Source organism: Mauremys reevesii, linkage group 14, assembly GCF_016161935.1.
Source record: "Mauremys reevesii isolate NIE-2019 linkage group 14, ASM1616193v1, whole genome shotgun sequence".
NCBI lineage: Eukaryota > Metazoa > Chordata > Testudines > Geoemydidae > Mauremys > Mauremys reevesii.
Window position 1 is genome coordinate 13,662,041 of NC_052636.1, and position 25,541 is coordinate 13,687,581.

General features: G+C 62.9%; 1 protein-coding gene across 7 annotated transcripts in view; it reads right to left on the minus strand.

Annotated features, from left to right (window-relative positions):
* The window catches only part of CHD3 (chromodomain helicase DNA binding protein 3), a 63,400-nt gene that overhangs the window by 23,397 nt on the left and 14,462 nt on the right, over positions 1–25,541 (minus strand). For 2 of the 7 annotated variants that reach the window (XM_039500064.1, XM_039500058.1), the window contains exons 2-17: positions 24,174–24,292; positions 23,366–23,539; positions 20,785–20,909; positions 13,259–13,497; positions 12,189–12,319; positions 11,317–11,464; positions 10,440–10,502; positions 9,064–9,239; positions 7,540–7,773; positions 6,600–6,803; positions 5,261–5,472; positions 4,590–4,721; positions 4,224–4,323; positions 2,611–2,802; positions 1,883–2,083; positions 902–1,039 (exon numbers count right to left, since the gene is read on the minus strand). In XM_039500064.1, the coding sequence (XP_039355998.1) occupies positions 902–1,039; positions 1,883–2,083; positions 2,611–2,802; positions 4,224–4,323; positions 4,590–4,721; positions 5,261–5,472; positions 6,600–6,803; positions 7,540–7,773; positions 9,064–9,239; positions 10,440–10,502; positions 11,317–11,464; positions 12,189–12,319; positions 13,259–13,497; positions 20,785–20,909; positions 23,366–23,539; positions 24,174–24,292 (2,588 nt within the window). The remainder of the gene's footprint in view (positions 1–901; positions 1,040–1,882; positions 2,084–2,610; positions 2,803–4,223; positions 4,324–4,589; positions 4,722–5,260; positions 5,473–6,599; positions 6,804–7,539; positions 7,774–9,063; positions 9,240–10,439; positions 10,503–11,316; positions 11,465–12,188; positions 12,320–13,258; positions 13,498–20,784; positions 20,910–23,365; positions 23,540–24,173; positions 24,293–25,541) is intronic. The other 5 variants (XM_039500063.1, XM_039500062.1, XM_039500061.1 and 2 more) reach the window with 5 other exon arrangements.

Here is a 25,541-nt window from a genome sequence, read left to right on the forward strand (position 1 = left end):
CTCCCCTCCCAGAGCCGGGGAGAGAACCCAGGAGTCCTGGCTCCCAGCCCCACCTGCTCTGACCCACCAGCCCCCACTCCTCCCAGAGCCGGGAGAGAACCCAGGAGTCCTGGCTCCCAGCCCCTGCTCTAACCCACCAGCCCCACTCCTCCCAGGGCCGGGGAGAGAACCCAGGAGTCCTGGCTCCCCGCCCCAACTGCTCTAACCCACCAGCCTCCACTCCCCTCCCAGAGCCGGGGAGAGAACCCAGGAGTCCTGGCTCCCAGCCCCAACTGCTCTAACCCACCAGCCCCCACTCCCCTCCCAGAGCCGGGGAGAGAACCCAGGAGTCCTGGCTCCCAGCCCCACCTGCTCTAACCCACCCGCCCCCACTCCCCTCCCAGCGCCGGGGCGAGAACCCACGCGTCCGGGCGCCCAGCCCCCCCCGCGCTAACCCACCCGCCCCACTCCTCCCAGCGCCGGGAGAGAACCCAGGAGTCCTGGCTCCCAGCCCCTGCTCTAACCCACCAGCCCCACTCCTCCCAGAGCCGGGAGAGAACCCAGGAGTCCTGGCTCCCAGCCCCTGCTCTAACCCACCAGCCCCACTCCTCCCAGAGCCGGGGAGAGAACCCAGGAGTCCTGGCTCCCTGCCCCAGCTGCTCTAACCCACCAGCCCCACTCCTCCCAGCGCCGGGAGAGAACCCAGGAGTCCTGGCTCCCAGCCCCCCTGCTCTAACCACCAGCCCCCACTCCCCTCCCAGAGCCGGGGAGAGAACCCAGGAGTCCTGGCTCCCAGCCCCACCTGCTCTAACCCACCAGCCCCCACTCCCCTCCCAGCGCCGGGGAGAGAACCCAGGAGTCCTGGCTCCCAGCCCCCCCTGCTCTGACCCCCCAGCCCCCGCTCCCCGCCCCGTGCCTGTACCTTGGACTGGTTGTTCTTCAGCCGATGAGCCTCGTCCACCACCAGGCAGGCCCAGCGGATGGAGCCCAGCGCCGCCTGGTCGATGGTGACCAGCTCGTAGGACGTGAGCAGCACGTGGAACTTCACCTGAGCTTCCCTCTGCGGGGAAAGGCCGGGCCGGGTGAGCGGGGGGGCGGCAGCCGGGACCCCCGCCGGGGACAGGCCCTGCCGGGCGCCTGGTGGCTAACGAGCCAGAGAGCCCAAGCCACAGGCCAGTGGGCAGCCGACTCGGCGATCCCCGGCCCCTGCCCGGCCTCAGCGCCCTGCACGCCCCGAGCACTGTGAGCCGCCGTTCACGCCGGGAGACACCGGCACAGGCAGGTGATGGGAGCTCACAAAGAACCCAAGAGTCCTGGCTCCCAGCACCCGCTGCTCTAACCACTAGACCCCACTCCACTCTCAGAGCCGGGGAGAGAACCCAGGAGTCCTGGCTCCCAGGCCCCCCTGCTCTCACCACCAGCCCCCACTCCCCTCCCAGAGCCGGGGAGAGAACCCAGGAGTCCTGGCTCCCAGCTCCCCCTGCTCTAACCACCAGCCCCCACTCCCCTCCCAGAGCCGGGGAGAGAACCCAGGAGTCCTGGCTCCCAGCCCCCCCGGCTCTAACCCACCAGCCCCCACTCCCCTCCCAGAGCCGGGGAGAGAACCCAGGAGTCCTGGCTCCCAGCAGCCCCCTGCTCTCACCACCAGGCCCCGCTCCCCTTCCAGAGCCGGGGAGAGAACCCAGGAGTCCTGGCTCCCGGCCCCCCCGCTCTAACCCACCAGCCCCCACTCCCCTGCCAGAGCCGGGGAGAGAACCCAGGAGTCCTGGCTCCGAGCCCCCCCCAGCCCCCGCTCCCCTCCCAGAGCCGGGGAGAGAACCCAGGCGTCCTGGCTCCCCTGCCCAATGAGAACCACCGGGCACACGCGGCTCGGGGTGGTGGTGGTGGGGGGGGGGTGTCTCGCCTTCATCTTGAAAGCCTTCTTCCCGCCCTTCATGGCGTTGTCCTCGAAGGAGAACTCGTTCTCGCGGATGATGGAGCGACTGTCCTTGTCGCCCGTGTACGTCACCACGTAGAACTTGGGCGCCCACATCTGGAACTCCCGCTCCCAGTTGATGATGGTGGAGAGCGGGGCGCTGACCAGGAAGGGGCCTTTGGTGTGACCCTGGGCAGAGAGAGACCCCCGGGGAGTTAGGGGGCAGAGAAAAGAGCGGGTGGGTACCCAGGGACGCTGAGATGCACCCACCTCTGGGGCGGGGCGGCCGGTTACCCAGGGACCCCTCGCCCGGGGCCGAGATGCGCCCACCTCTGGGGCGGGGCGGCCGGTTACCCAGGGACCCCTCGCCCGGCGCTGAGATGCGCCCACCTCTGGGGCGGGGCGGCCGGTTACCCAGGGACCCCTCGCCCGGCGCTGAGATGCAGCCACCTCTGGGGCGGAGCAGCCGGTTACCCAGGGACCCCTCGCCCGGCGCTGAGATGCAGCCACCTCTGGGGCAGGGCGGCCGGTTACCCAGGGACCCCTCGCCCAGCGCTGAGATGCAGCCACCTCTGGGGCGGAGCAGCCGGTTACCCAGGGACCCCTCGCCCGGCGCTGAGATGCGCCCACCTCTGGGGCGGGGCGGCCGGTGACCCAGGGACCCCTGGCCCGGCGCCGAGATGCGCCCAGCTCTGGGGGGGGCGGGGCGCCGTTACCTCCTTGTAGAGGGAGTAGAGGAAGACGATGGTCTGGATGGTCTTGCCGAGCCCCATCTCGTCGGCCAGGATGGTGTCGGTGCCCTGGGCCCAGGAGAAGCGCAGCCAGTTGAGCCCCTCCAGCTGGTACATGTGCAGGGTCCCGCCCGTGGCCGTGATGAACCGCGGCTGCGTCTCGTACTTCACCGTGGGCTGCAGGGCGAGGGGGGGAGCCGGTGACGGGGGGCACAAGGGATCACACCGGGCGACGGGGCGGGCCCGCCCCACAGGTCACGCACTTACAGCGCTCCTAATCACCCGCCAACCCACAGAAACCATCCCAGCCACACACACACCCACACACCCACAGTCAGTGACCCACCGTCCCACCCACAAACCTCACACACACACACACAGTCAGTGACCCACCGTCCCCCCCCCCCCACACACACACACACACAAAACGTCAATGGACCCACTATCCCACCCACAAACCTACACACACACACGAACACACACAGAGTCAGTGTCCCACCATCCCACCCACAAACCTACACACACACACACACAGTCAGTGACCCACCGTGCCACTCACAAACCTCACACACACACACACACAGTCAGTGACCCACCGTCCCACTCACAAACCTCACACACACAGTCAGTGACCCACCGTCCCACTCACAAACCTCACACACACAGTCAGTGACCCACCGTCCCACTCACAAACCTCACACACACACACACAGTCAGTGACCCACCGTCCCACTCACAAACCTCACACACACACACAGTCAGTGACCCACCGTCCCACTCACAAACCTCACACACGCAGTCAGTGACCCACCGTCCCACTCACAAACCTCACACACACACACACAGTCAGTGACCCACCGTCCCACTCACAAACCTCACACACAGTCAGTGACCCACCGTCCCACTCACAAACCTCACACACACACACACACACACACACACACAGTCAGTGACCAAACGACCCACACAAAAACATCACACACACACACACACACACACACACAGTCAGTGACCCACCGTCCCACTCACAAACCTCACACACACAGTCAGTGACCCACCGTCCCCCCACACACACATACACAGAGTCAGTGACCCACCGTCCCACCCACAAACCTACACACACACACACACATACACAAAACGTCAATGGACCCACTATCCCACCCACAAACCTACACACACACACAAACACACACAGAGTCAGTGTCCCACCATCCCACACACAAACCTACACACACACACACAAAAAGTCAGTGATCTGTCGTCCCATCCACAAACCTACACACACACACACACACACACACACACACACACACACACACACACACACACACACACACACACACACAGAGTCAGTGACCCACCATCCCACCCACAAATCTACACACACAGTCAGTGACCCACCATCCCACACACACACACACAGTCAGTGACCCCTCCACACACACACTCCTATCACCGAGCCCCATTCAGTTCTCCACCGCAGGAGCCCCCTGTGACCCCAGCTCCCGGGCGCCTCCAGCGTCCGACTCCCCCTCCTCAAAACCAGGGGGGGGTGCGCGGTGTGGGACACCCCCCCCCCCCAGACACACACTCACGTCGTTGGTGGGGGAGTTCGGGGGGCCCTCCGGCGGCAGCTCCTTCTTCTTCTTCTTGTACCTGCGGGGCTGGGCCGGGTCCTCGCCCATGATCAGCTCCCTGGGCGGGGGAGCGCAGGGTTAGGAACCCACCGGGCCAGCCCCCCACCGCGGCAGGGAATCGGCGAGGCGAGCCGTGGGGCAGAGGGTGCCGGCCGCCGAGCCGCGCCCCACACCCCCGACCCCCTCCGCCGCCGGATCGAGAAACCGGTTCGGTTTTTTTTCCCCCCTCCGGAGCTCGGCTGCGCCGGCGGTTTTAGCCGAAAGCCGGGGCTGGGCGGTTTCCGGCCCCCCAGCCTAGGGGCCCGCGCCCCCCGCGGCGGGTACCTGTGTCTCCAGTAGGCGTGCTTGTGGAAGTCGAAGTCGGGGACGGCCATCTCGTCCTCCTCCCACGTGGACTGGTCGTAGGGCAGGTCGCGCCACTTCACCAGGTAGTGGTAGGTCCCCTTCTTGTCGATGCTGCCCGGGGGGGGAGGGAGCCGGTGAGTGCCGGGGGCCGGAAGGGGCTGCGTGGCTCTGGGCACTCGGCCGACGCCCCCCCCCCGCCCCCGCCCGAGGCCCAGTGCGGTGCCGGGGGCTTTGGGGACAGAAATGAGGGGCCCCAGCTCGGCAGGGGGCAGGCAGGGGCACCTGGGCAGCGCTGGGGCAGTGAGGGGCACCCGGGGCACCTGGGGCAGGGCAGCAGGCGGGGGCAGACGGGGACACCTGGGGCAGCGCGGGGGGCAGACGGGGACACCCAGGGCTGCGCAGGGGGCAGACGAGGGGCAGACGGGGACACGCAGGGCAGTGCGGGGGGCAGACAGGGGAAGCGTGGGGGGCAGATGGGGGCAGACGGGGACACCCAGGGCCGCGCGGGGGGCAGGCGGGGGGCACCCGGGGCAGACGGGGGCAGACGGGGACACCCGGGGCAGGCGGGGGGCACCCAGGGCAGCGAGGGGCAGCCGGGGCGGGGCAGCGGGGGCAGCCGGGCGAGGGCAGCCGGGGCAGGCGGGGGGCACCTGTGGTTGATGATGCGGTGGATGGCCATCCACTCGGGCTTGATGCCGTAGCGGTAGAAGCGCTGCTCCAGCTGGGCGTACAGCGGGTCCTTGCTCTTGCGCTTCTCGCTCTTGCCGTCGTCCTCGCCGGAGCCGTAGTCCAGCGGCGGCGGCTCGTCCATGTCGTTCTTGCGCTGGTAGTTGCGGTACATCACCAGGTGGAAGATCTCCAGCTGGCCGGGGAGAGCCGAGGGGGTGAGCCGGCCGGGCCCGTGCGCCCCAACACCCCCACCCCCGCCCCCCCTGCGCCCTCCCGCCCCCATGCACCCCAGTACCCCCAGCCCACCCTGTGCCCTCACACCCCACCCGCCCCAGTACCCCACACCCCATGCGCCTCAACACCCCAGCCCACCTCGCACCCCTCCCATGCACCCACCCCATCGTCCCCCAGCCCCCACGCATCCACGCACCCCCACACACCCCAGCCCCTTGTGCCCCACCCCCATGCGCCCCAGCCCACCCAGCGCCCCAGACACCCCAGCCCACCCTGCACCCCACCCCAACATGCCCCAGATCACCCTGCACCCCACCCCACGCCCCAGCCAACCCCGCATCCCCACACCCCATGCACCCCCAGCCCTCCGTGTTCCCACACACCCCATGCACCCCAGCCCACTCGCCCGCCCCCACACTCCCATGCACCCCAACCCAACCCACACCCAGATGTACCCCCAACCGCACCCCACACCCCCATGTGTCCCAGCCCCACATGTCCACGCCCCCAACCCACCCTTCCACCCCATGCGTCCCCCAGCCCCCACGATCCACGCACCCCAACCCACCTCCCACAGCCAAGCACCTCCATGCACCCACGTGCCCCAGCCCACCAGCGCCCCACACACCCCATGTGCCCCAACACCCCAGACCACCTCGTGCCTCCACACCCCAGACGTCCCCATCCCCATGCCCCCACTCCCATGCACCCCCACCCCGCACCCCATCCACCCCCAACTCACCCGTGCCCCCCACCCATGCACCCCAGCCCAACCCGCCCCACACACCCATCGTCCCCAGCCCACCCCACACCCCACACACACCCACGCACCCCAACCCACTCTGCGCCCCACACCCAGCGCCTCCATGCACCACGACCCTAGCCCACCCCGCACCCCACACACCCCAGCCCCTTGTGCCCCCACACCCCATGCCCCCAGCCCACCCAGCGCCCCAGACACCCCAGCCCACCCCACATCCCCACACACACCCCAGCCCTCCACGTTCCCACACCCCCATGCGCCCCAGCCCACCCTGCACCCCCACACACCCCCATGCGCCCCCCAGGCCCCCCCACAAGAAGTACCTGCAGCTCCTTGGCCCAGGAGCAGTGCCAGTAGGACTGGCCGACCCACTTGACGAAGAACTCCCGCTCCGAGCGCCCCTGCAGCGCCTTGGGCGAGGGCTCGGCCGGGGCGGCGTCGGGCGGCCGGGGCACCAGCACGGGCGGGGGCGGCTCCCCCCAGCGCCAGTGCAGGATCTTCTGCACCCGGCCCTTCAGCACGGGGCACTGCAGAGGGGACGGGGGGTCAGGCCCGACGCGCTCCCACCCACCCCCCGACGCCCACCTGGGCACCGGGTCCCGCTCGGATTCAGCACCAGCCCCCCCGAGTCCCCCAGACCCCGCTGCCCCATAGCGCTCTCGGCAGGACTCCACTTCCTGTCCTAAAAAGGCCCGGTTAGGTTTGGCCATCCTCCCTCGGAACAGCTGATGTGCCCCACCCCAGAGGTGGCTGCATCTCAGCGCCGGGCGAGGGGTCCCTGGGTCACCGGCCGCCCCGCCCCAGAGGTGGCTGCATCTCAGCGCCGGGCGAGGGGTCCCCGGGTAACCGGCCCCCCCCGCCCCAGAGGTGGCTGCATGTCAGCGCCGGGCGAGGGGTCCCCGAGTAACCGGCCGCCCCGCCCCAGAGGTGGCTGCATCTCAGCGCCGGGCGAGGGGTCCCCGGGTAACCGGCCGCCCCGCCCCCGAGGTGGCTGCATCTCAGCGCCGGGCGAGGGGTCTCTGGGTAACCGGCCGCCCCGCCCCAGAGGTGGCTGCATCTCAGCGCCGGGCGAGGGGTCCCCATGTAACTGGCCGCCCCACCCCAGAGGTGGCTGCATCTCTGCTCGATTTTTCCAGCTCTCCCCACACCCACGAACGCCCAGTCTCTCGGATCCCGCGGGACGATGCCGCGATCTCCACGCGGCGCCTTTCCCCTCGGTGCTCAGCCCGGGGAGGCCAGCAGGAGGGGGCCGGGTCTCCCTACCGTGCAGCGGGGGCAGAGCCATTCGCCGTTGGGGATCTCGGGCAGCGGCGGGTTGAGGCAGTGGATGTGGTAGGAGGAGATGCAGGCGTCACAGCAGAGCAGCTCCCCGCCGTCCTTGCAGACCCGGCAGTACTCCATGTGGTCGTCCTCCTCCTCCTTCTCGCCTTCCTCCTCCAGCTCCTCCTCGTACTCCTCGTCTTCCTCCTTGGCTTCCCACTGCACCCCCTCCTTCTCCTGCGGGGGGGCGGGCGGGGGGGCGGGTGAGACGGGCGAGGCCGAGAGAGCGCGAGCCACACGCAGGCGCCCGGGCAGGGACCCGGCACCAGGCAGGGACCCGGCACCAGGCAGGGACCCGGCGCCCAGCGGGACGCACCCCCAGGCAGGGACCCGACCCCAGGCAGGGACCCGGCACCAGGCAGGGACCCGGCACCAGGCAGGGACCCGGCGCCCAGCGGGACGCACCCCCAGGCAGGGACCCGACCCCAGGCAGGGACCCGGCACCCAGCGGGACGCACCCCCAGGCAGGGACCCGACCCCCGGAGCCCAGCGGGACGCACCCCCAGGCAGGGACCCGGCACCAGGCAGGGACCCGGCACCCAGCGGGACGCACCCCCAGGCAGGGACCCGACCCCAGGCAGGGACCCGGCGCCCAGCGGACGCACCCCAGGCAGGGATCCGACCCCAGGCAGGGACCCGGCGCCCAGCGGGACGCACCCCCAGCAGGGACCCGGCACCAGGCAGGGACCCGACCCCAGGCAGGGACCCGGCTCCCAGCGGGACGCACCCCCAGGCAGGGACCCGGCACCAGGCAGGGACCCGGCACCAGGCAGGGACCCGGCACCCAGCGGGACGCACCCCCAGGCAGGGACCCGACCCCAGGCAGGGACCCGGCGCCCAGCGGGACGCACCCCCAGGCAGGGATCCGACCCCAGGAGCCCAGCGGGACGCACCCCCAGGCAGGGACCCGACCCCAGGCAGGGACCCGGCGCCCAGCGGGACGCACCCCCAGGCAGGGACCCGACCCCAGGCAGGGACCAGGCGCCCAGCGGGACGCACCCCCAGGCAGGGATCCGACCCCAGGAGCCCAGCGGGACGCACCCCCAGGCAGGGACCCGACCCCAGGCAGGGACCCGGCGCCCAGCGGGACGCATCCCCAGGCAGGGATCCGACCCCAGGAGCCCAGCGGGACGCATCCCCGGGCAGGGACCCGACCCCAGGCAGGGACCCGGCGCCCAGCGGGACGCACCCCCAGGCAGGGACCCGACCCCAGGAGCCCAGCGGGACGCACGCCCGGGCAGAGTTCAATAGCCTCTCTCAGAGAAAGCCGGATTCTCCTCTCGAGCAGCCTGCCCAGGGAAACCGAGTCAGGCCGGCCGGCTTGTCAGCAGCCGCCAGCCATCTGGGTCGTGCCAGGCCTCCAAACGCCCCGGGCCCTCCCGGGAAAGGCGGCGGGGGGCTCTACGGGGCACAGGGACGGCACCTAGGCGGGCAGGGGGGCGGGGAGCGACCAGGGGGGCGGCTTACACAGTGGGGGCAGCTCCACTTGCCCTCCGGCGCCTTGTCGAGTTCGGGGTCCAGACACACCAGGTGGTAGGCCCGGGGGCAGGTGTCGCAGAGGATGATCTCGCCGCCCTGCTGGCACACCTCGCAGTAGTCCTGGTGGTCCGTCTCGTAGCCGTCCACCTCCTCCTCGCCGGGCACTGGGAGGGGACGGAAGAGCAGACGTTGCAGACGGGCGGCGCCCCGACCCCACGGGGCGGCGCCGGTCCCGCAGGCCAGGAACCGGGTTTAAGCCCTCGGCGAGGTCGGGATCCCCACCCCAGCCCAGAAGTTGCCCAATCGCTGCCTGAGCAAACTCTCTCTTTTCCCCACGTCGGGTCAGTCGAAACAATCTCTTTGGCGAATTTCTAAAGCGATTTCGAACCAAAGGACTGAAACCGCAGTTTCAAGATTGCTCCCCGTCCCATGAATATTTCTGAGGGTTCAAGTTTTTGGTTTTGAATCGGGACGAAAACTTGACCTCTCAAAAAAACCAATCGGGAACTGAACAATCAGAATTTTTTTTCCCCCCCGTTTCGGGACGATGCAAATGATTCATTTGGAGAATCTCATCACGGTTCGCTTCAATCCCGAGCTCTTTTTTCGCCCCCGGCCCTAATTCGCTCAGATTTCTGAACAAAAAGTTGTTTCCGACTGGAACTTTTCATTTCGACGGTTTCAAACCCCCCGGCCTTGGGATTTTGTTCGCGTCGGAAACATTCCCCAAGGCCGACCTGTGCTGAACGCTTTTGGATTTCACAAATCGGCGCTTTCCGATGATGAAGAAATGATTCATCCAAAGATTCCCGCTCAGCTCTACTGTCCGTACTAGGAGCAGAGGAAATCTGGCTGGACGGAGGACACGGGAGTCCTGCGCTCTATTCCTGGCTGCGCCACGGCTCAGCTGCGTTAAGTCACTTCCTCTGTGCCTCAGTTCCCCCACTTAGCCTCTATCTATTCAGGGCTTCTCTACATGCTAATTAACTAAAAATAATAATTGATTAAAAAAAACCCAATTTGAAGTGTGAAATTTACCAAAACAAGCTAGAAACCCACTGAACCGGGACACAGGAGAACTGGGTTCTGTTCCCAGCTTGGCACTGGGCAATTTGCCGCCTCGTGCCTCAGTTTCCCTTTCTCTAAATGGACCTAATGACCCCGATCTCCTGTGGTGAGCACTTTGAGATCTGCTGTTGGAAAGCGCTCGGTAAGTGTTAAAGTCTGTTATTATAGGGAGTAGAGACGCTCTGGTTCAACCACTCGAATTCCTTCACGGAAGCGTCCCCCAGGAGGTCAGACGAGATACCACGATCCCTCCCCGGCCTCGGAACAGGCCGTCAGGGCGGGAAGCAGCCTCTCACCATGCATCTGTGCGGCGCCCAGCACCACGGGCCCCCGATCCTGGATTGGGATTGCGGAGATCGCTGTAACACAAGAACAATCGGAGACTGCATCACTGTCGTCCCCCCACAGGCTGGCTCAGGGGGGCGGGGAACGGGGCAGGGGCCTGTCCCCTCTTGGGGGCGCCGGCTCCCCCCCGGCCCCAGAGCGGAGACTGGCTGGCACAGGGGGGCAGGGAACAGGGCAGGGGCCTGTCCGTTTTAAGGCGTGACGGAAGATGCTACCTGACCCCCTCAGCAAGCTCATGCCCTGAAGCATGGAAGTGAACGGCCGACATCCCAGCTCGCCTACCTTGGGGTCCTGGACGGACACATGTCAAGTATTTGAACACTGCGCAGATCACAGCTGCAAGCTACGCCGGGGCGAGCTACATCTTAGGGACTGCTAGCCCGGTCTCCCGGCTCTCCCCCTGGCACGCCGGCTCCGACCCCCGGGCCCATCTAGCCCAGCACCTCGGCTCACCCCCTGGCGCGCCGGCTCCGACCCCCGGGCCCAGCTAGCCTGGTCTGGTACACTACAAGCCCCTCTGCTGCAAGCCGGCGACAGCTGGAGCATCTCTCAATCAATTTCAGTCATTTCAAAGGACATATCTGCACCGCCCCCTGGGGAAAAGCTCCTCCCACCCCAAGAAGCCCCATCCCTTTACAAAAGCTCCTCCCACCCAGAGAAGCCCCGCCCCTTTACAAAAGCCCCTCCCACCCCGAGAAGCCCCGCCCCTTTACAAAAGCTCCTCCCGCCACAAGAAGCCCCGCCCCTTTACAAAAGCCCCTCCCACCCCGAGAAGCCCCGCCCCTGGCCTGAAAGCTCCTCCCGCCCAGCTGCCGGGGCCACGCTCACCCTTCTTCCGTTTCCGGCCCGGCCGGCCCCGCTTGAGTTTCTTGACCCGCCCCGAGCTGTCGGACCGCACCGAGGAGCTGTGGACGCTGGAGTTGTCCACGTCAGACTCCTCCTCCATCTCGCCCACCTCGTCGCTCTGAAACACATGCTGCACATAACCAGAGCGGCCCTCGTTAGGAGGGGCTCGGCCAGAGGCGCAAACGGGGGGGAAAGGGGGGGAAGGGGGGTCACTCTTCGCCCCAAGGGAGGCTTTTCCCAGTCTCCCGGGTCAGCGCTCGCCTGGGAACGCTCTGAAAGCTGCGTCTGACGGCGGCGCGCACGTGCCTCAGTTTCCCCCAGGCGTTCCCGGGAGGGCCGGGCAGCGGGTCGTGACGGCGGCGTGGCTGCAGGAAGCACCGAAGCCGAGCGGGCTTCCTGCCCCGGTGACAGCGCGCCGGGAGCGGAGCCGCGGCCCCCAGAGTCCCGCCTGCCTCGGGGACGGTACAGTCCACACCGCCGTGAAAAACCCGCCCCCCCGGTTTCAGAGCCCGGGTCGACTGACTCAAAACCGCAGCGGAGAAAGACCCTCTCCCCGCACGGCACATTTCTGAGCCCCCCGCACTTATCCGGCGCTTCCAGTCCCGTGGGCTCGGTTTTCAGAAGCCGGGAGCCTGTGCAGAATAACCATGAAGCCGGGGAGGGAACGTCACAGCCACGCGGGCACAAACCAAGCAGCCAAAGCAGAGACCTGGAGGGTCCTTGCGACGAGGGGGGAAAAAACCCACCGGCTTTCGTGAGACTTGGGGAGCTGGGGTGACCTCCCAGCCCCCACCCCTGGCTCCCCCCGCGCCCACGGCCCCCAGGGAGGGTGGCCGGGAAGGGGCGTGGCTTACCGAGGTGCTTTTCTTCCGCTTCCCCCCGATCATGCCCAGCTTGATCTTCAGGGGAGCCATCCGCTTCCCTTTCATCTTCCTCTTCAGCTCCGGCACGCGGGGGCTCTTGCTGCGCCGTTTGTGACCCGGCCCTTTGGTCAAAGAAAGCGAGATGAAGCGAAGGCTCCAAATCCACCTCCTGGACAGGCACGTGGCCGGCCTCCTGCCCCAGAAGGGGAAACTGAGGCACGGGGAAGGGCCGGGCCCTAGGTCACAACGCAGGCAACTGGGGGTTGAACCCAGGAGTCCGGGCTCCCAGCCGCCCTGTTCTAACCCACCAGCCCCCACTCCCCTCCCAGAGCCGGGGAGAGAACCCAGGAGTCCTGGCTCCCAGCCCCCTCTGCTCTAACCCACCAGCCCCCACTCCCCTCCCAGAGCCGGGGAGAGAACCCAGGAGTCCTGGCTCCCAGGCCCCCCTGCTCTAACCACCAGCCCCCACTCCCCTCCCCTAACCGGGGAGAGAACCCAGGAGTCCTGGCTCCCAGCCCCCCCTGCTCTAACCCACCACCCCCATGCCCTCCCAGAGCCGGGGAGAGAACCCAGGAGTCCCGGCTCCCAGCCCCCCCGGCTCTAACGCACCAGCCCCCACTCCCCTCCCAGAGCCGGGGAGAGAACCCAGGAGTCCAGGTGGGTGGGGAGGGGAATGAGACACAGGGCCTTGCCTCTCCCAGCCCTGATGCATCATGGGAATTGTAGTTCCGGGTGCCCCACACAGCTATTGTCCTCTATAGCCCAAGGCGCCTGGTCAGACTACATATCCCATGATGCACCATGGTCTTAGAGACGGGGTGCACCATGGGCATACCCGGCCAGGCAGCATCCTGGGTACTGTAGTGGTGGGTGCGTCATGCGCCCCTTCCCCTCTCTAGTCCGGGGTCCCCGGTGGGACTACATCCCCCATCATGCTCCCCCACGGTCTTGCGGGAGGAGAAGCCGGGCATCGTCATAGCCCCTGGCCCTGGTGCATCATGGGAGATGTAGTCCAACCCCCCCCCCTCCCTCCAAGCGGGATGGGAGCCCGGGCGACTCACCTTTGCCTTCTTTGGTTTTGGCTTTGCGGACGGGAGGGGGCTGCGGCTCGGCAGCCACGGCGGAGACGGCGGCCGACACCTGCTCGGCCACGGCCGCCGCCGCTGCCGCGGCCGCCGCCGCCACGGCCGCCGCCGAGCCCTTGAAGGGGTTGTTGGCGCTGAACTCCCGCCACTTGGCGCCAAGGATGGTCATCATCTTGGACATGGGGATCTTGGGGTTCTTCTTGGCAATGAGCGGCCTGCGCGGCACGAGACAAAGCGGGGTGGCGGCGCGCCGGCCGGGCCGTTGGGAGCAGAGTTCGTCCCCCCTCCCGCCTCCCGCAGGCTGCCTGCGACGAGCGGCGGCACGGGGCACCCCGCTGCCGCGCCCAGAGTTCCCGGGGGGGTGCTCCGCCTCGCTCCTTCCCACCCCCCCTCCGCCCCTCCCCTCCTCCCCACGTCCTGCCCCCGCCCCGCCACGTCCCCCCCTCTCCGCCTCTTCCCGCCTCCCGCCCCTCTCCGCCTTTTCCCGCCCCGCTCTGCCCCCTCGCCTCTTCCCGCCCCACCCTGCCTCTTCCCGCCTCTCCGCCTCTTCCCGCCCCGCTCTGCCCCCTCGCCTCTTCCCGCCCCACCCTGCCTCTTCCCGCCCCTCATCGCCTCTTCCCGCCCCGCTCTGCCCCCTCGCCTCTTCCTGCCCCCGCCCCGCCTCTTCCCGCCCCTGGTCTGCCCCAGGCCCCACTCCTTTCCACCAACCCCGCCTCTTCCATCCCCACCTCTCCCCGCGTCCTCCCCCCGCCTCTGCTCTGCCACAGGTCCCACCCCCGGCTCCACCTATTTCCCAAGCCCCCGCCCCGCCTCTCCCTGCTCCCACTCCGGCACCTCCCGCACGCTGCCGAACAGCTGATCACCGGCAGCTGGGAGGCGGAGGAGCTGGTCGGCCGGGCTGCCGGCGCTATTTTCTTTCCCGTGGGTGCTCCAGACCCGGCGCACCCATGGAGTCGGCGCCATCGCCGTCCCTGCCATGGGAGTTAGCAACCTCCGGGCAGCTCCCTCCCCGCCAGCGCCACCCTCTCAGGCAGATGTGGCTGCGTCAGTCACGTTAGGGGCAGTTCGCACCCCAACGCCGATTTGGGTTTCAGGCTCTCTGCAGACTCAGGCCTTCGGCGTGAAGCGAGTGAGGTTTCCAGGCAGCCACCAAAGCGCCAGACTTTGGGTTTTGCTTTCGGAAGGAAAGCTGCGATTTGGGAGCGCCCCCGATTCACGGCAGGGTCAGAGGAGACACACGCCCGGAGCGTTAAATTCCTCTCCCTCCGTTACCCCGGCGTCAATCGGCCAGCGGCTGCCCTGAAGCCAAGGGAGACGGTCCGGATTTCCACCGGCATCAACGGAAGCAGCGTCTGACCCTACAGCGGCTTTAGGCCGCTGTTGTCCGACGTTGCTCTGCATCGCCTTTAAATCAAGCCGGGTTTTCTTTCGGAACGGCCCCTTGCAGTTCAACCACGCCTCTTGGGCCGAAGGCAGGAATCACCGGGGCAGATTCCAGCCGGGCGACACCAGACGATCGGGCTAACCCAGCCCCCGGCACCAAGCGCAGTGCCGCAGCCGGTTGAGTAACCGCGATCCCCCGCGTGGAATAATCCGTGATCCGAGCGAGCGCAACTCTCTCCTCCCTGGCCTCGCAAGTTCAGCGTTTCCGGTCACTCGCCAGCAAAACAGCACCCAAAGGTGCTAAGAGTTTAGGGTCATAAGCATATTTCTGCGTTCATAAAGTTAAAGAGGCGGCCAGAGCCTGCACCGATACTCATCTGCACCAGGACAGGCTTTGCTCGAGGCACTGCTCATTGTTACTCCTGAGAAAGGTCCCAGGGGTCAGCCACCCCCAGACCTCCAAATTCCCAGTCGGGGAGACCCACTGCAAGCCGCCGGAGCTTGGAGGTTAGCAAACCGTCGCCTCGGCTGTGGAGCTGTGTCGCGACAGAACCCAGACGCCCCAAATCGCGGTGGGAACCCGACGGGGCCAGGTCACGAACGAAGGCGGCGGGGACCAGTGCACGGGGGACCGATTGGGACGTGGGACGCCTGGGTTCTGGTCCCAGCTCTGCAACTTCGAGAGAATCCCTCCCCGCTCCGTGCCTCGGTTTCCCCTCCCACCCCATTGTTTTGCCGATTTAGGTTGTAAGCACTTTGGGTCAGAGACGGTTCTCTCTCGCGACGCGTCTGTGCAGCACCCTGCACCCCAGGGACCCTGATCTCGGTCACCGGGGCGGGCGGGTGTGTCTGTTCAGTGCCTGGCAGAACAGGGAAGAAGGATGTTCTTTGTTCTTCGACGTTGACAACCGTCCTTGAGTCTGAATAATTTACCACCCTGCCTCCTAATGCACTAGTTAAGTGGCGCGAAGCACATTAGTCAGAGATAATGGAGCCGTAGTCATCTGTGAAGCCCCACTAGAGAGATGGGTCAGCTATCAGATAAAACATTGACATCTCTCCAAACTTCCTTGGAATAGGAGGGGCCCTTAGACGAACGCTGGGCAAAAATTTTCAGCCAAAAAGCCTCTCCCCCCCGCCCGGCCACGGATTTGGCGTCACCGACGAACATTTTGTGAATTGGTGTCGGTTTCACCGAATCGTTCGCATCAAGGGAAAAGAAATGACCCGAAATTCCGAAGGAGCCCAATGGTTTCATTTAGATGGACGGCCCACACCCAGTCAGTGCGGTGCTCTGTCCCGCTGTAGTGGGATACAGAGAGAGGTTGAGGTGTTGCTACACCGTGGGTCATGGTGTTCGATGCAGAAGTCCCAGGTTCAATCCCTGTTGCCCACGCTAAGACATTTATAGGATCTCATCAGACAGGCGAAAGAGCATAAACACAAATAGAGAGGACGAAATTTCCCTTCTGGGCAGGTATTTTCTAATCGTGGTTTTATTGCATCTGAAGCATGCAATACTGGCCAACATCAAGGCTCATAGGGCTAAACCGAAGGAGCAATTAAATATCCCGCTGTGCAGCGAGAGTTGAAACAACAGGAAGCCAACGCCCAAAGCAATGCACGCAACAGCTAAGGGTGTTTCCATGGGATTGATTTGGTTGCAGTGTGTGTGGGAGAGAAAGCATGACAAAGGCATAGAATATCAGGGTTGGAAGGGACCTCAGGAGGTATCTAGTCCTACCCCCTGCTCAAAGGGGGACCAATCCCAAGACAGATCCCTAACTGGCCCCCTCAAAGATTGAACTCACAACCCCACGTTTGGCAGGCCAATGCTCAAACCACGGAGCTATCCCTCCCCCCGAAAGAACACAGGTCCTGTGACTTCCCGGTCCAGCAACCTACCCACTAGACCATGCAGCCATGTCCTAGGAGGAGGTCAAGGGACAGAGCTCCTTGGGCCGGCCACAGGGCTGGCTAGAAAGGCGGGCTTAGAGATTCACAGATTCCAAGGCCAGACGGGACCACTGAGATCACCTGATGTCCCGCATAACACACGCCACAGGACTTCCTGTTTGAACTGGAATAGATCTCGGGGGGGAGAGGGGGAAAATCCCATCCTGATTTAAAATTTAAGACTGTGAGTTGAGGGATATTCATGGTAAACGAACAGGACGGCACCTAAGAGGCTATCTGACTTCTATCATTCATTTCTCCTCCATCTGGAATGGAAACAACCATCTGGGTTTTAAGAGGGGCAACGCATTTTTGTGACACATTTTTTGCGCTGTAGCACACACATCATCTGTAGTCCCCGCCTCACGAGACAAACACCCGTCAGGGATGGTCTAGACAATACTTCCTCCCGCCATGAGTGCAGGGGACTGGACCGGGTGAGCGCCCGAGACCCCCGGCTAGGGTTCCGGTTAGAACTACGGCACAATCCTGTTTATAAAGGATCAGTTCTGAGGCGCGCCCCGTTTCGACAGCTCACGCCAAGGGATCGTTATACGGCGATTGTTTCACGCTGCCAGGGATGTGGACAAATTGGAGAGAGTCCAGCGGAGGGCAACGAAAATCATCAGGGGGCTGGAGCACATGACTTATGAGGAAAGGCTGAGGGAACTGGGATTGTTTAATCTGCAGAAGAGAAGAGTGAGGGGGGATTTGATAGCTGCTTTCAACTACCTGAAAGGGGGTTCCAAAGAGGATGGAGCTCGGCTGGTCTCAGTGGTGGCAGGTGACAGAACAAGGAGCAATGGTCTCAAGTTGCAGAGGGGGAGGTTTAGGTTGGATATTAGTAAACACTATTTCCCTAGGAGGGGGGTGAGGCACTGGAATGGGTTCCCTAGGGAGATGGTGGAATCTCCTTCCTTAGAGGTTTTTAAGGTCAGGCTTGACAAAGCCCTGGCTGGGATGATTTAGTTGGGTTTGGTCCTGCTTTGAGCAGGGGGTTGGACTAGATCCCTCCAGAGGTCCCTTCCAACCCTGATCTTCTATGATTCACAAACACAGCCTGCGGATATAAAGTGAACCACCACAGATTTGCAGGGCTTTATACCTAAAAAGCACAAGCGACGTCAGCACGAACGAAAATGTCATACGATGGCGCCTTATATACCGCTCTATAGACTATATGCACGATATCTATATTCCAACCGACGTCGTTTATAACGATATGGTGAAAATGAGATCGTAAGCACGTTTTCAGTCGTCGTGCGCTGTGACACTCTGGTATGTTTACGTCGGATTTTGTACGCAAGTCGTTTTTAAGTGAGGTGAAACTTGGCAGATCAGATTCCTGCAAGGGACACCATAGTCTGGAAAGGTGTCGGGCAGAGAAGGCTGAGGGGGGATTCGGCCGCAGTCTTCAAAGCCGTAACACGGTTGTTATAAAAAGGACAGGAACCCACTGATCTGCAGGTCCACCCACAGTGGAGGCCAGATCCCTTCCAGCCAACTCACGCCAAGAGCTGATTTGGTAAATCAGACACCAGGTGGCGCTGCCAGTCCAGCTACAACCTCCGGGAGTAGGGAAAAAGGCCACCGCTTGTGGGATATTCTGGTTCAGGCCCTAGAGGCAAACAATCCCGGCAGGATTTTTCCATCCTGAGTGGTGGGGGTCCTTTGCAAAGGAGCAGGACGAATATTATCCCTGTTTTACAAACAGGGAAACCGAGGCACGGGGGAGGTGGACAGAACCCAGATCTCCTACCTCCTGGCCTATGCCGCCTCCCACCCCTGGCTGGGAGTGGGAGGCTGTGGGGTGGTCCCCGGTAGTCGGCGCCTCAGCCAATCCTCCTCTGAAGTGGATCCGACCGGGTCCCTTCCTCAGCGGCGCGAAGGATGCAGGGTGCAAAGAACGGGGCTGGTGAAACGCGACCGCCGGCGGGGGAGCCATTTCGGTGGTGTCGCTCCCCCCCCCCGAAAAAAAACCCCATCCCGGATGCAGAGATGGTCGCTCCAAAGGCCCGAAGGGATCCCTGCAACCATCTACTCAGACGCTATCCCAGGGCTGCTCCTCCGATCCCTGGGCCCGGGGGAAGGACCGAAGCGGCACAGCTGAAAGGAGCCGACAGACACCCAGCTCGCTCCAAAGGCCTGCGGAGGGGAGACCCGCCGATGGAAAACACCGAGAAGTCGGCTCCAGGCTGAGTGCTGCTGCTATTCGGGGAACCAGATCCAAGGGCTAATTAGGTGACTACCGACGCCTTTAATTCCTCCCGGGAACCTGCTGGCAGCCGGCACGGCTCCCGTCGCTCCGGGCCTGGAATTCCAGTTGAAGAGACTTGGCGCTGGCTCGGGTTTTCTGGGAGGGCTGGAGGCGTTCGCTCTCCGCGGCCAGGACGGCTGCAGGCCGCGCTCTCCGCTTGCCAGGCAGCAAGGAAGCCTTCTTGGCCGCAGATCCTCCCTGGCAAGACTAGGATCTGACTCCAGCCCCCCGGCTGGCTGACACAAACTCCCTCGAGCCCTGCCAGCCCCGCTGGCCGCTACCCACGGCGTTCTCCCGGGCTCCTTGGGGCTCCGCCAGCGGGCGCTTAGCCCAGGTCCGCACGGATCTCCGGGCTCCCACACCAGCTGAGTCAGGCATGACGGGGGCGGGCTGCTGGGGCGTCATCGGGGTAATGACGGCATGGCAGAGCCCGTGTCTCCTGGCTGACCCGCCTCCGGGCCCAGCACAGCGGGCTGGAGAGGGACGGGGGTCAGCAGAGGAAAGACCCCAGCTGGTGTCAATGGGCGTCTCTCCATTGGAGTCAATGGGGCCAGATCCCAGCTGGTGTCAATGGGCGTCTCTCCATTGGAGTCAGTGGGGCCAGATCCCAGCTGATGTCAATGGGCATCTCTCCACTGGAGTCAATGGGGCCAGATCCCGGCTGGTGTCAATGGGCGTCTCTCCATTGGAGTCAATGGAACCAGATCCCAGCTGGTGTCAATGGGCGTCTCTCCATTGGAGTCAATGGGGCCAGATCCCAGCTGATGTCAATGGGCGTCTCTCCATTGGAGTCAATGGGGCCAGATCCCAGCTGGTGTCAATGGGCGTCTCTCCATTGGAGTCAATGGGGCCAGATCCCAGCTGGTGTCAATGGGCGTCTCTCCATTGGAGTCAATGGGGCCTGACCCCAGCTGGTGTCAATGGGCGTCTCTCCATTGGAGTCAATGGAACCAGATCCCAGCTGGTGTCAACGGGTGTCTCTCCGTTGCAGTCAATGGGCCAGACCCCAGCTGGGGTCAATGGGCGTCTCTCCATTGGAGTCAATGGGGCCAGACCCCAGCTGGTGTCAATGGGCATCTCTCTGTTGCAGTCAATGGGGCCAGATCCCAGCTGGTGTCAATGGGCGTCTCTCCACTGGTGTCAATGGGGCCAGACCCCAACTGGTGTCAATGGGCATCTCTCTGTTGCAGTCAATGGGGCCAGATCCCAGCTGGTGTCAATGGGCGTCTCTCCACTGGTGTCAATGGGGCCAGATCCCAGCTGGTGTCAATGGGCGTCTCTCCATTGGAGTCAATGGGGCCAGATCCCAACTGGTGTCAATCAGCTCTGGCCCCACTGACACACGTTACCAGTCTTCTTGGGGTTCCTTCTCCCCGAACACCTGGTGCTTCCGAGCGCTGGGGGAGCTGAGACCGGATCCGCTTCTTCCTCCCGCTTCAGGATCTGCTGGAGGCCGCTGCAGCCACGGGGGCTGGGGCAAAGGGAGACGGCGACGGCTTGGTCCAGGGACGTGATCAGCAGCAGGGGGCATATTTTAGGGATCGGGGGAGCCTTTTCATCCTCCGCCTCCCCAGCCACAGGGCAGGCAGACCTGGGGCAGCACCCCACGGCCAGAACAGAGACGCTCTAGAGCAGCTCCATGCACCCCTATTAGGCACTACTAACGAACTCATGAGCTCAGCGCTGCACAGAACTCCCACCCTGCCCCGACCAAGATCGGGGCCCCGTCACTGCCCAGAACCCCCACCCTGCCCCACTGAACGGGCGGGAGGGGAGACGGAGACCCAGAGAGGGGAGGGGACCCACCTGAGGTCACATGACAGGGCAGGGACATGTCCTGACTCCTAGCCCACTCTCCAGCCTACGGCCTGATTCAATGGGACACCCGCAGCCGCCAGGACCTTACCTCATGAACTGGCTGAAGGCTTTGTAGTTGGTGAGCGTGTGATAATCCTCCTCGGAGAACACATGGTCCACGTCTTCCAGCCCCCAGGTCATGAGCAGCTGGGCCGAGGATTTCTGCTCTACCTGCTGAGCAAGCCAAACGCTCCCCGTTAGCCAGCTTGGGGGGGGTGTTGCCGGGGATCCTCTCCAAAGGGGAGGATACACCCCTGCCCTCCCGGTGGGAGGCTTCCCAGGACAGGCGCATGGAGAGGAAGCCTGAGGGACCACCACGGATGCATCCTAAAGACTCTAGTGCTGAGAGATCTACCATGCTCCTACGTCTCTGCTAGAGACGGGATATAATGGAGCGTCCACACTGAATTGCCAAGGATCCAGTAATCCGCAGCAAAAGGGAACGGGCAAAATCGAGCGATAGCGTTCACGGCCAGAAGGTTCTACCAATTCATGCGGCACGGCCTCCTGTCTAGCGACTGGCCAACAACACACTAAGCCCAACAAGAACTTCCTCAGTTTTCCGGTTCATGGGCAAGTGCGACAAATCAGGGGACGGGAGAAGCACGATGGGCTCGGAGCAAAAATAACGTTTTTCAAAATACTCGGCATCTCCAAAAAAATCCCCAAAACACAACACCCAACGGTTTAGGGTCGAACGCAACTTTTTGCTCGCCCGGAAATGAAATGATTGGTTTCGATTTCGATCAGGTTTCATTTTTTTTTTTTTTAAATAAAATGAAGGGAAATTTCGGAAGTTGTTTCGAAGAAAACAAAAATCAAACGTTTCGTCTGCAAACTTTTTTTTTCCCCCAAAAAACATTTTCGATTTTTTTCAGAGTAAAACAACAGGAAAGGAAGAAATAGAAAATCACTTTCAACAGAAAACATCAAAATGTTTCATTTCAGTTTTGAGCACCAGTTACCGTTTTTGTTCAATGAAATTACACCTCTACCCCGATATAACGCTGTCCTCAGGAGCCAAAAAATCTTACCACGTTATAGGTGAAACCACGTTATATCAAACTTGCTTTGATCCGCTGGAGCGCTGCTTTACCGTGTTATATCAGATTTGTGTTATATCAGGTCGCGTTATATCGGGCTAGAGGTGTATTAGATGAAAAGTCGTTTAGAAACAGTTTGAATTTTTCAGCATTTCCTCCCCCACCAGGGGTTTTTTGTTTGTTACTTCGCTTGGGGACCAAAACTATGTGGCAAAACGGACGCAAATTTGTTAAACGTTTTGGTGCCGCTGAATCTATATTTTTCAAACACTCCCGATTTTTTCCACATGAAAAACTTCCCACTGGGATTTGTGATTTTGGTCAAAACTGACTAAATGCTTCATTTCTCCCAAGTCGGGAAAATCAAAATGAGAAATTTCACTTCATTTTTTGGCAGATCAGATGGAGATTAACCGAGGCTGGAGCACCGAGGCAGAATTCTACCCATCAGAGGAAGGGAGGGTCAGGAACGGCCTCCCAGTGCCAAGGGAGACAGCTGAATGAGTCTGAAGGCCCAGTGTCTGATCGGGGGCCTGCCGTAGCCGACACGAACATGGGAACTCGGGTTCCCTGCCTGCCCTAGGTCCCAACTACAAAACGGTTGTTTCGTTGCCGTTTTCCATTTTCAGATTTCCCGTTTTGGGGAGCAGGGAGAAGGTGAATCAAAAGGTGAAAGAAGGAAAACCCCCAAAATCCCAAAGCTGAAAATCGGAACAAACTATTTTCAATTAAAACGGAAAAAAAAAATGTGGTTTCGAAAGGAAAATTCTCACCCAAACCGCAACATTTTGCTGGTGAGAAATTTGGGATTTCCCAATTCCATCCGTTTGCCCTGCGCCTTCTCCAACAGAACGGCAGTCCCAGAGCGCTTCGGACAGGGGCGATTTCTGTCCCGGGCAAACTCGGCTTAGAAACAACAGGGAGGAGGGAAACTGCGCTAACAGGGTGGACCCGGTGGGATTATCTTGAGAAAGAGCAGGTGCTTTGGAATCGCGGAAGGGCCTACCAGAGTTTATGCACCTGATGTCCCTTGTGCCCTTCCCAAACATTAGCCAAAAAGCAACAGTCGGGTTTGGGGGCGGCCTGCCTGTTGGGATCCTCCGGGCACATCGTCAATCCCCCGCCAGGGCAGGGAAATCAGGCAGTGGGGGTGTCTCGGTCTCTGCCGGGTTAGTCTCCAGAGATGGTTAGGTCTTTGGGCTCAGCTGAGGGGTGACTGGCCAGGAGGTTAGGCTGGATTAGGGGCAGGGATGGCTCAGTGGTTTGAGCATTAGCCTGCTAAACCCAAGGTTGCGAGTTCAATCCTTGAAGGGGCCATTTAGGGATCTGGGGCAAAAATCTGTCTGGGGATTGGTCCTATGTTGAGCAGGGGGGGTGGACTAGATGCCTCCTGAGGTCCCTTCCAACCCTGATCTTCTATGAAACCTGGTGGTCCCATCTGGCTTTATGCTGTATGGGAATTTCGAGCCCCCACCCGAGGGAGCTGGGCGATGATTTCTCCTACACATGCAGAGGGCCACCGGGGGTGGGGGGGGTTTCACCTCAGAGAGCTCGGCCAGCAGCGGGTGGCGGATCGCCGCTCTGTACCTTTACTTTCTGGCCTGCATCACCATCCACCTTTTTCCGGCGTTTGGTCTTTCTCTCCTTCTTCTCCCGGTGCTTCCGCCGCTTCTTCTTGGCCACCCCTCCGTAGTCGCTGCTCCCGCTCTCCGACTTCTCCCGGAACTCCTCCCGGTCCGACTCAAACTCATCCTCGCTCACCTGCGGGGGCGAGAGGGGCAAAGTCGAGAGGGAGCTCGCTGGCGAGGGAACAACCTGCCAGCACAACGGCTCCCAGCGGGGGACAGGGGCGGATGTCCATCCCGGTCGAACCGCCTGGGACGATTCGGGGGGAGGTGGTTCGTCTGGCGGCTCTGGTCAAACTGGCTGGGACGATTTGAGGGGGAATCTCTCAGGTGCCCTGGCTGTTACGCGTTTCATCGGCAGATCTCAAAGCGTTTCACAAAGGAGGTCGGCATCAATTTGCAGATGGGGAAACTGAGGCACGGTGGGGCGGCGGAGGGAGCGATTTGCTCTAGGTTACCCAGTGTCAGAGCTGGGAATAGGAATCCTGCATCACCAAGACATGCTGCCCCCAATAAAGAGGCCGAACAGACTCTGGGCGCGGGGTTTCAGCCTTCCCAGACTGAGGAGACGGGCAGGGCCGACAAACGCAGCTCGGCGGCAGGATCGGCCCCCCCGACACCCGCCGAGCTCCAAAAGGGCATCGATTCCCCTCCCCATCCAAGATCAACCCACCCCACCCTCGCCCCCGGTGCCCCCTCCCCCGTCTGAGATCACACACACACACGCCCCGCCCCCGAAACGTCGGCAGCCCGGCAAACGGGCGGCTTACCAATTTTTTGCGCTTCCGGGGCTTCCCTGGCTTGTTTTCCTTCTGCTTGCGGGGGCCCCTTTTCTTTTTCTTGACCCCCAGGGCGCTCTCCAGGTTCCTGAGATCCCCATCTTCTTCATCTACAGAGCCGGGGGGGGGAGAGAAAAGAGAAATAAGTCACGCATGGGGCATCCGCTCAAGCCCCAGGATTCTGCGCGTCTGACTCACCCCCACACCCGGCTCCCTCTACGCCCTGCCCTGCAATCCGCCCTGCCAAGGATCCTCGCCTCGGAGCAGCCGGGGCCAGGTGCTAAGAAGCCGCGAGACCCTGCCGACGGCCGCGCCGTCCCGCGGGCCTGGAGCTGCCATCTGTTCTCCACCGCCTGCTTCGGCTGCCGGGCCCGGCTGACAGGCCCCCCGAGGAACTGGGCTCAGAGCCCGGCTCGTCGCGTTTCGCAGCCGCTCGAAGCCATCACGTCGAGGAGGCGCGGGGAGCTCCGAGGCGAACGGCCGGGCAAAGAGCCGCGGGCGAACTGTCTGAACCGAGGGAATCTCGCGGCCGGCGTCAACGTTAGCTCCCCATTCATTCTCTCCCCCGCAATCCTGAAGGCTGCCAGACTGGGTCAGGCCACGCTACGACTAATCTAGGGGGAGCGTACAGGACAATCATGCAGTGATCCACCGCGCTCTACCACTCCCAACTCCTGGTAGGCCCACGGTTTAGGGTCACCACAAGCGTGGGGCTGCGTCCCGGACCATCTTGGCTACCAGCCACCAATGAACCTATCCTCCGCGAACTTTTCGGGGGAACCCATTTATATTTTTGGTCTTCGCCACATCCCCTGGCAAGGAGTTCCACAGATCAGTTGTGCAAAAAGACGACGTCCTCTTCTTCATGCTAAACCAGCGGCCTCTGCGTTTCGGCGGGTGAGCCCTGGTTTTTGTACGTTACGAAAGGGTAAAATGAAGGGGAAATGGACGAGCCCGCGCTGGACAGGCCAGATTAGATGATCTAACCGCCCTTCCACGAAACAACGGGCCCCAATTCCATTTCTTTCCCGCACCAGCTTTACGTGGATGCAGCTCCGCTGGCTAGTCAGCCAAACCTGGCTGGATCACCGCGGTTCCAAACCATCGACTGGCCATTCATTATGCAAACGCGCCCAATCCTCTCGACTGGCGTTTCGAGGGAATGTTACTCTTGTTGATTTTTTTTTTTGCAATAATACGGAAGCCTCGGCAGGCCCCAGCTGAGACCAAGGCCCCCGCTGCGCCAGGCGCTGCACAAACACCTCGTCAGAGACAAGTCCCCGCCCCAAAGAGCTTACAATCGAAATCAGCAGAGAAGGGGAAACTGAGGCACCAGGTACGGGAACGACTCGCCCCCAG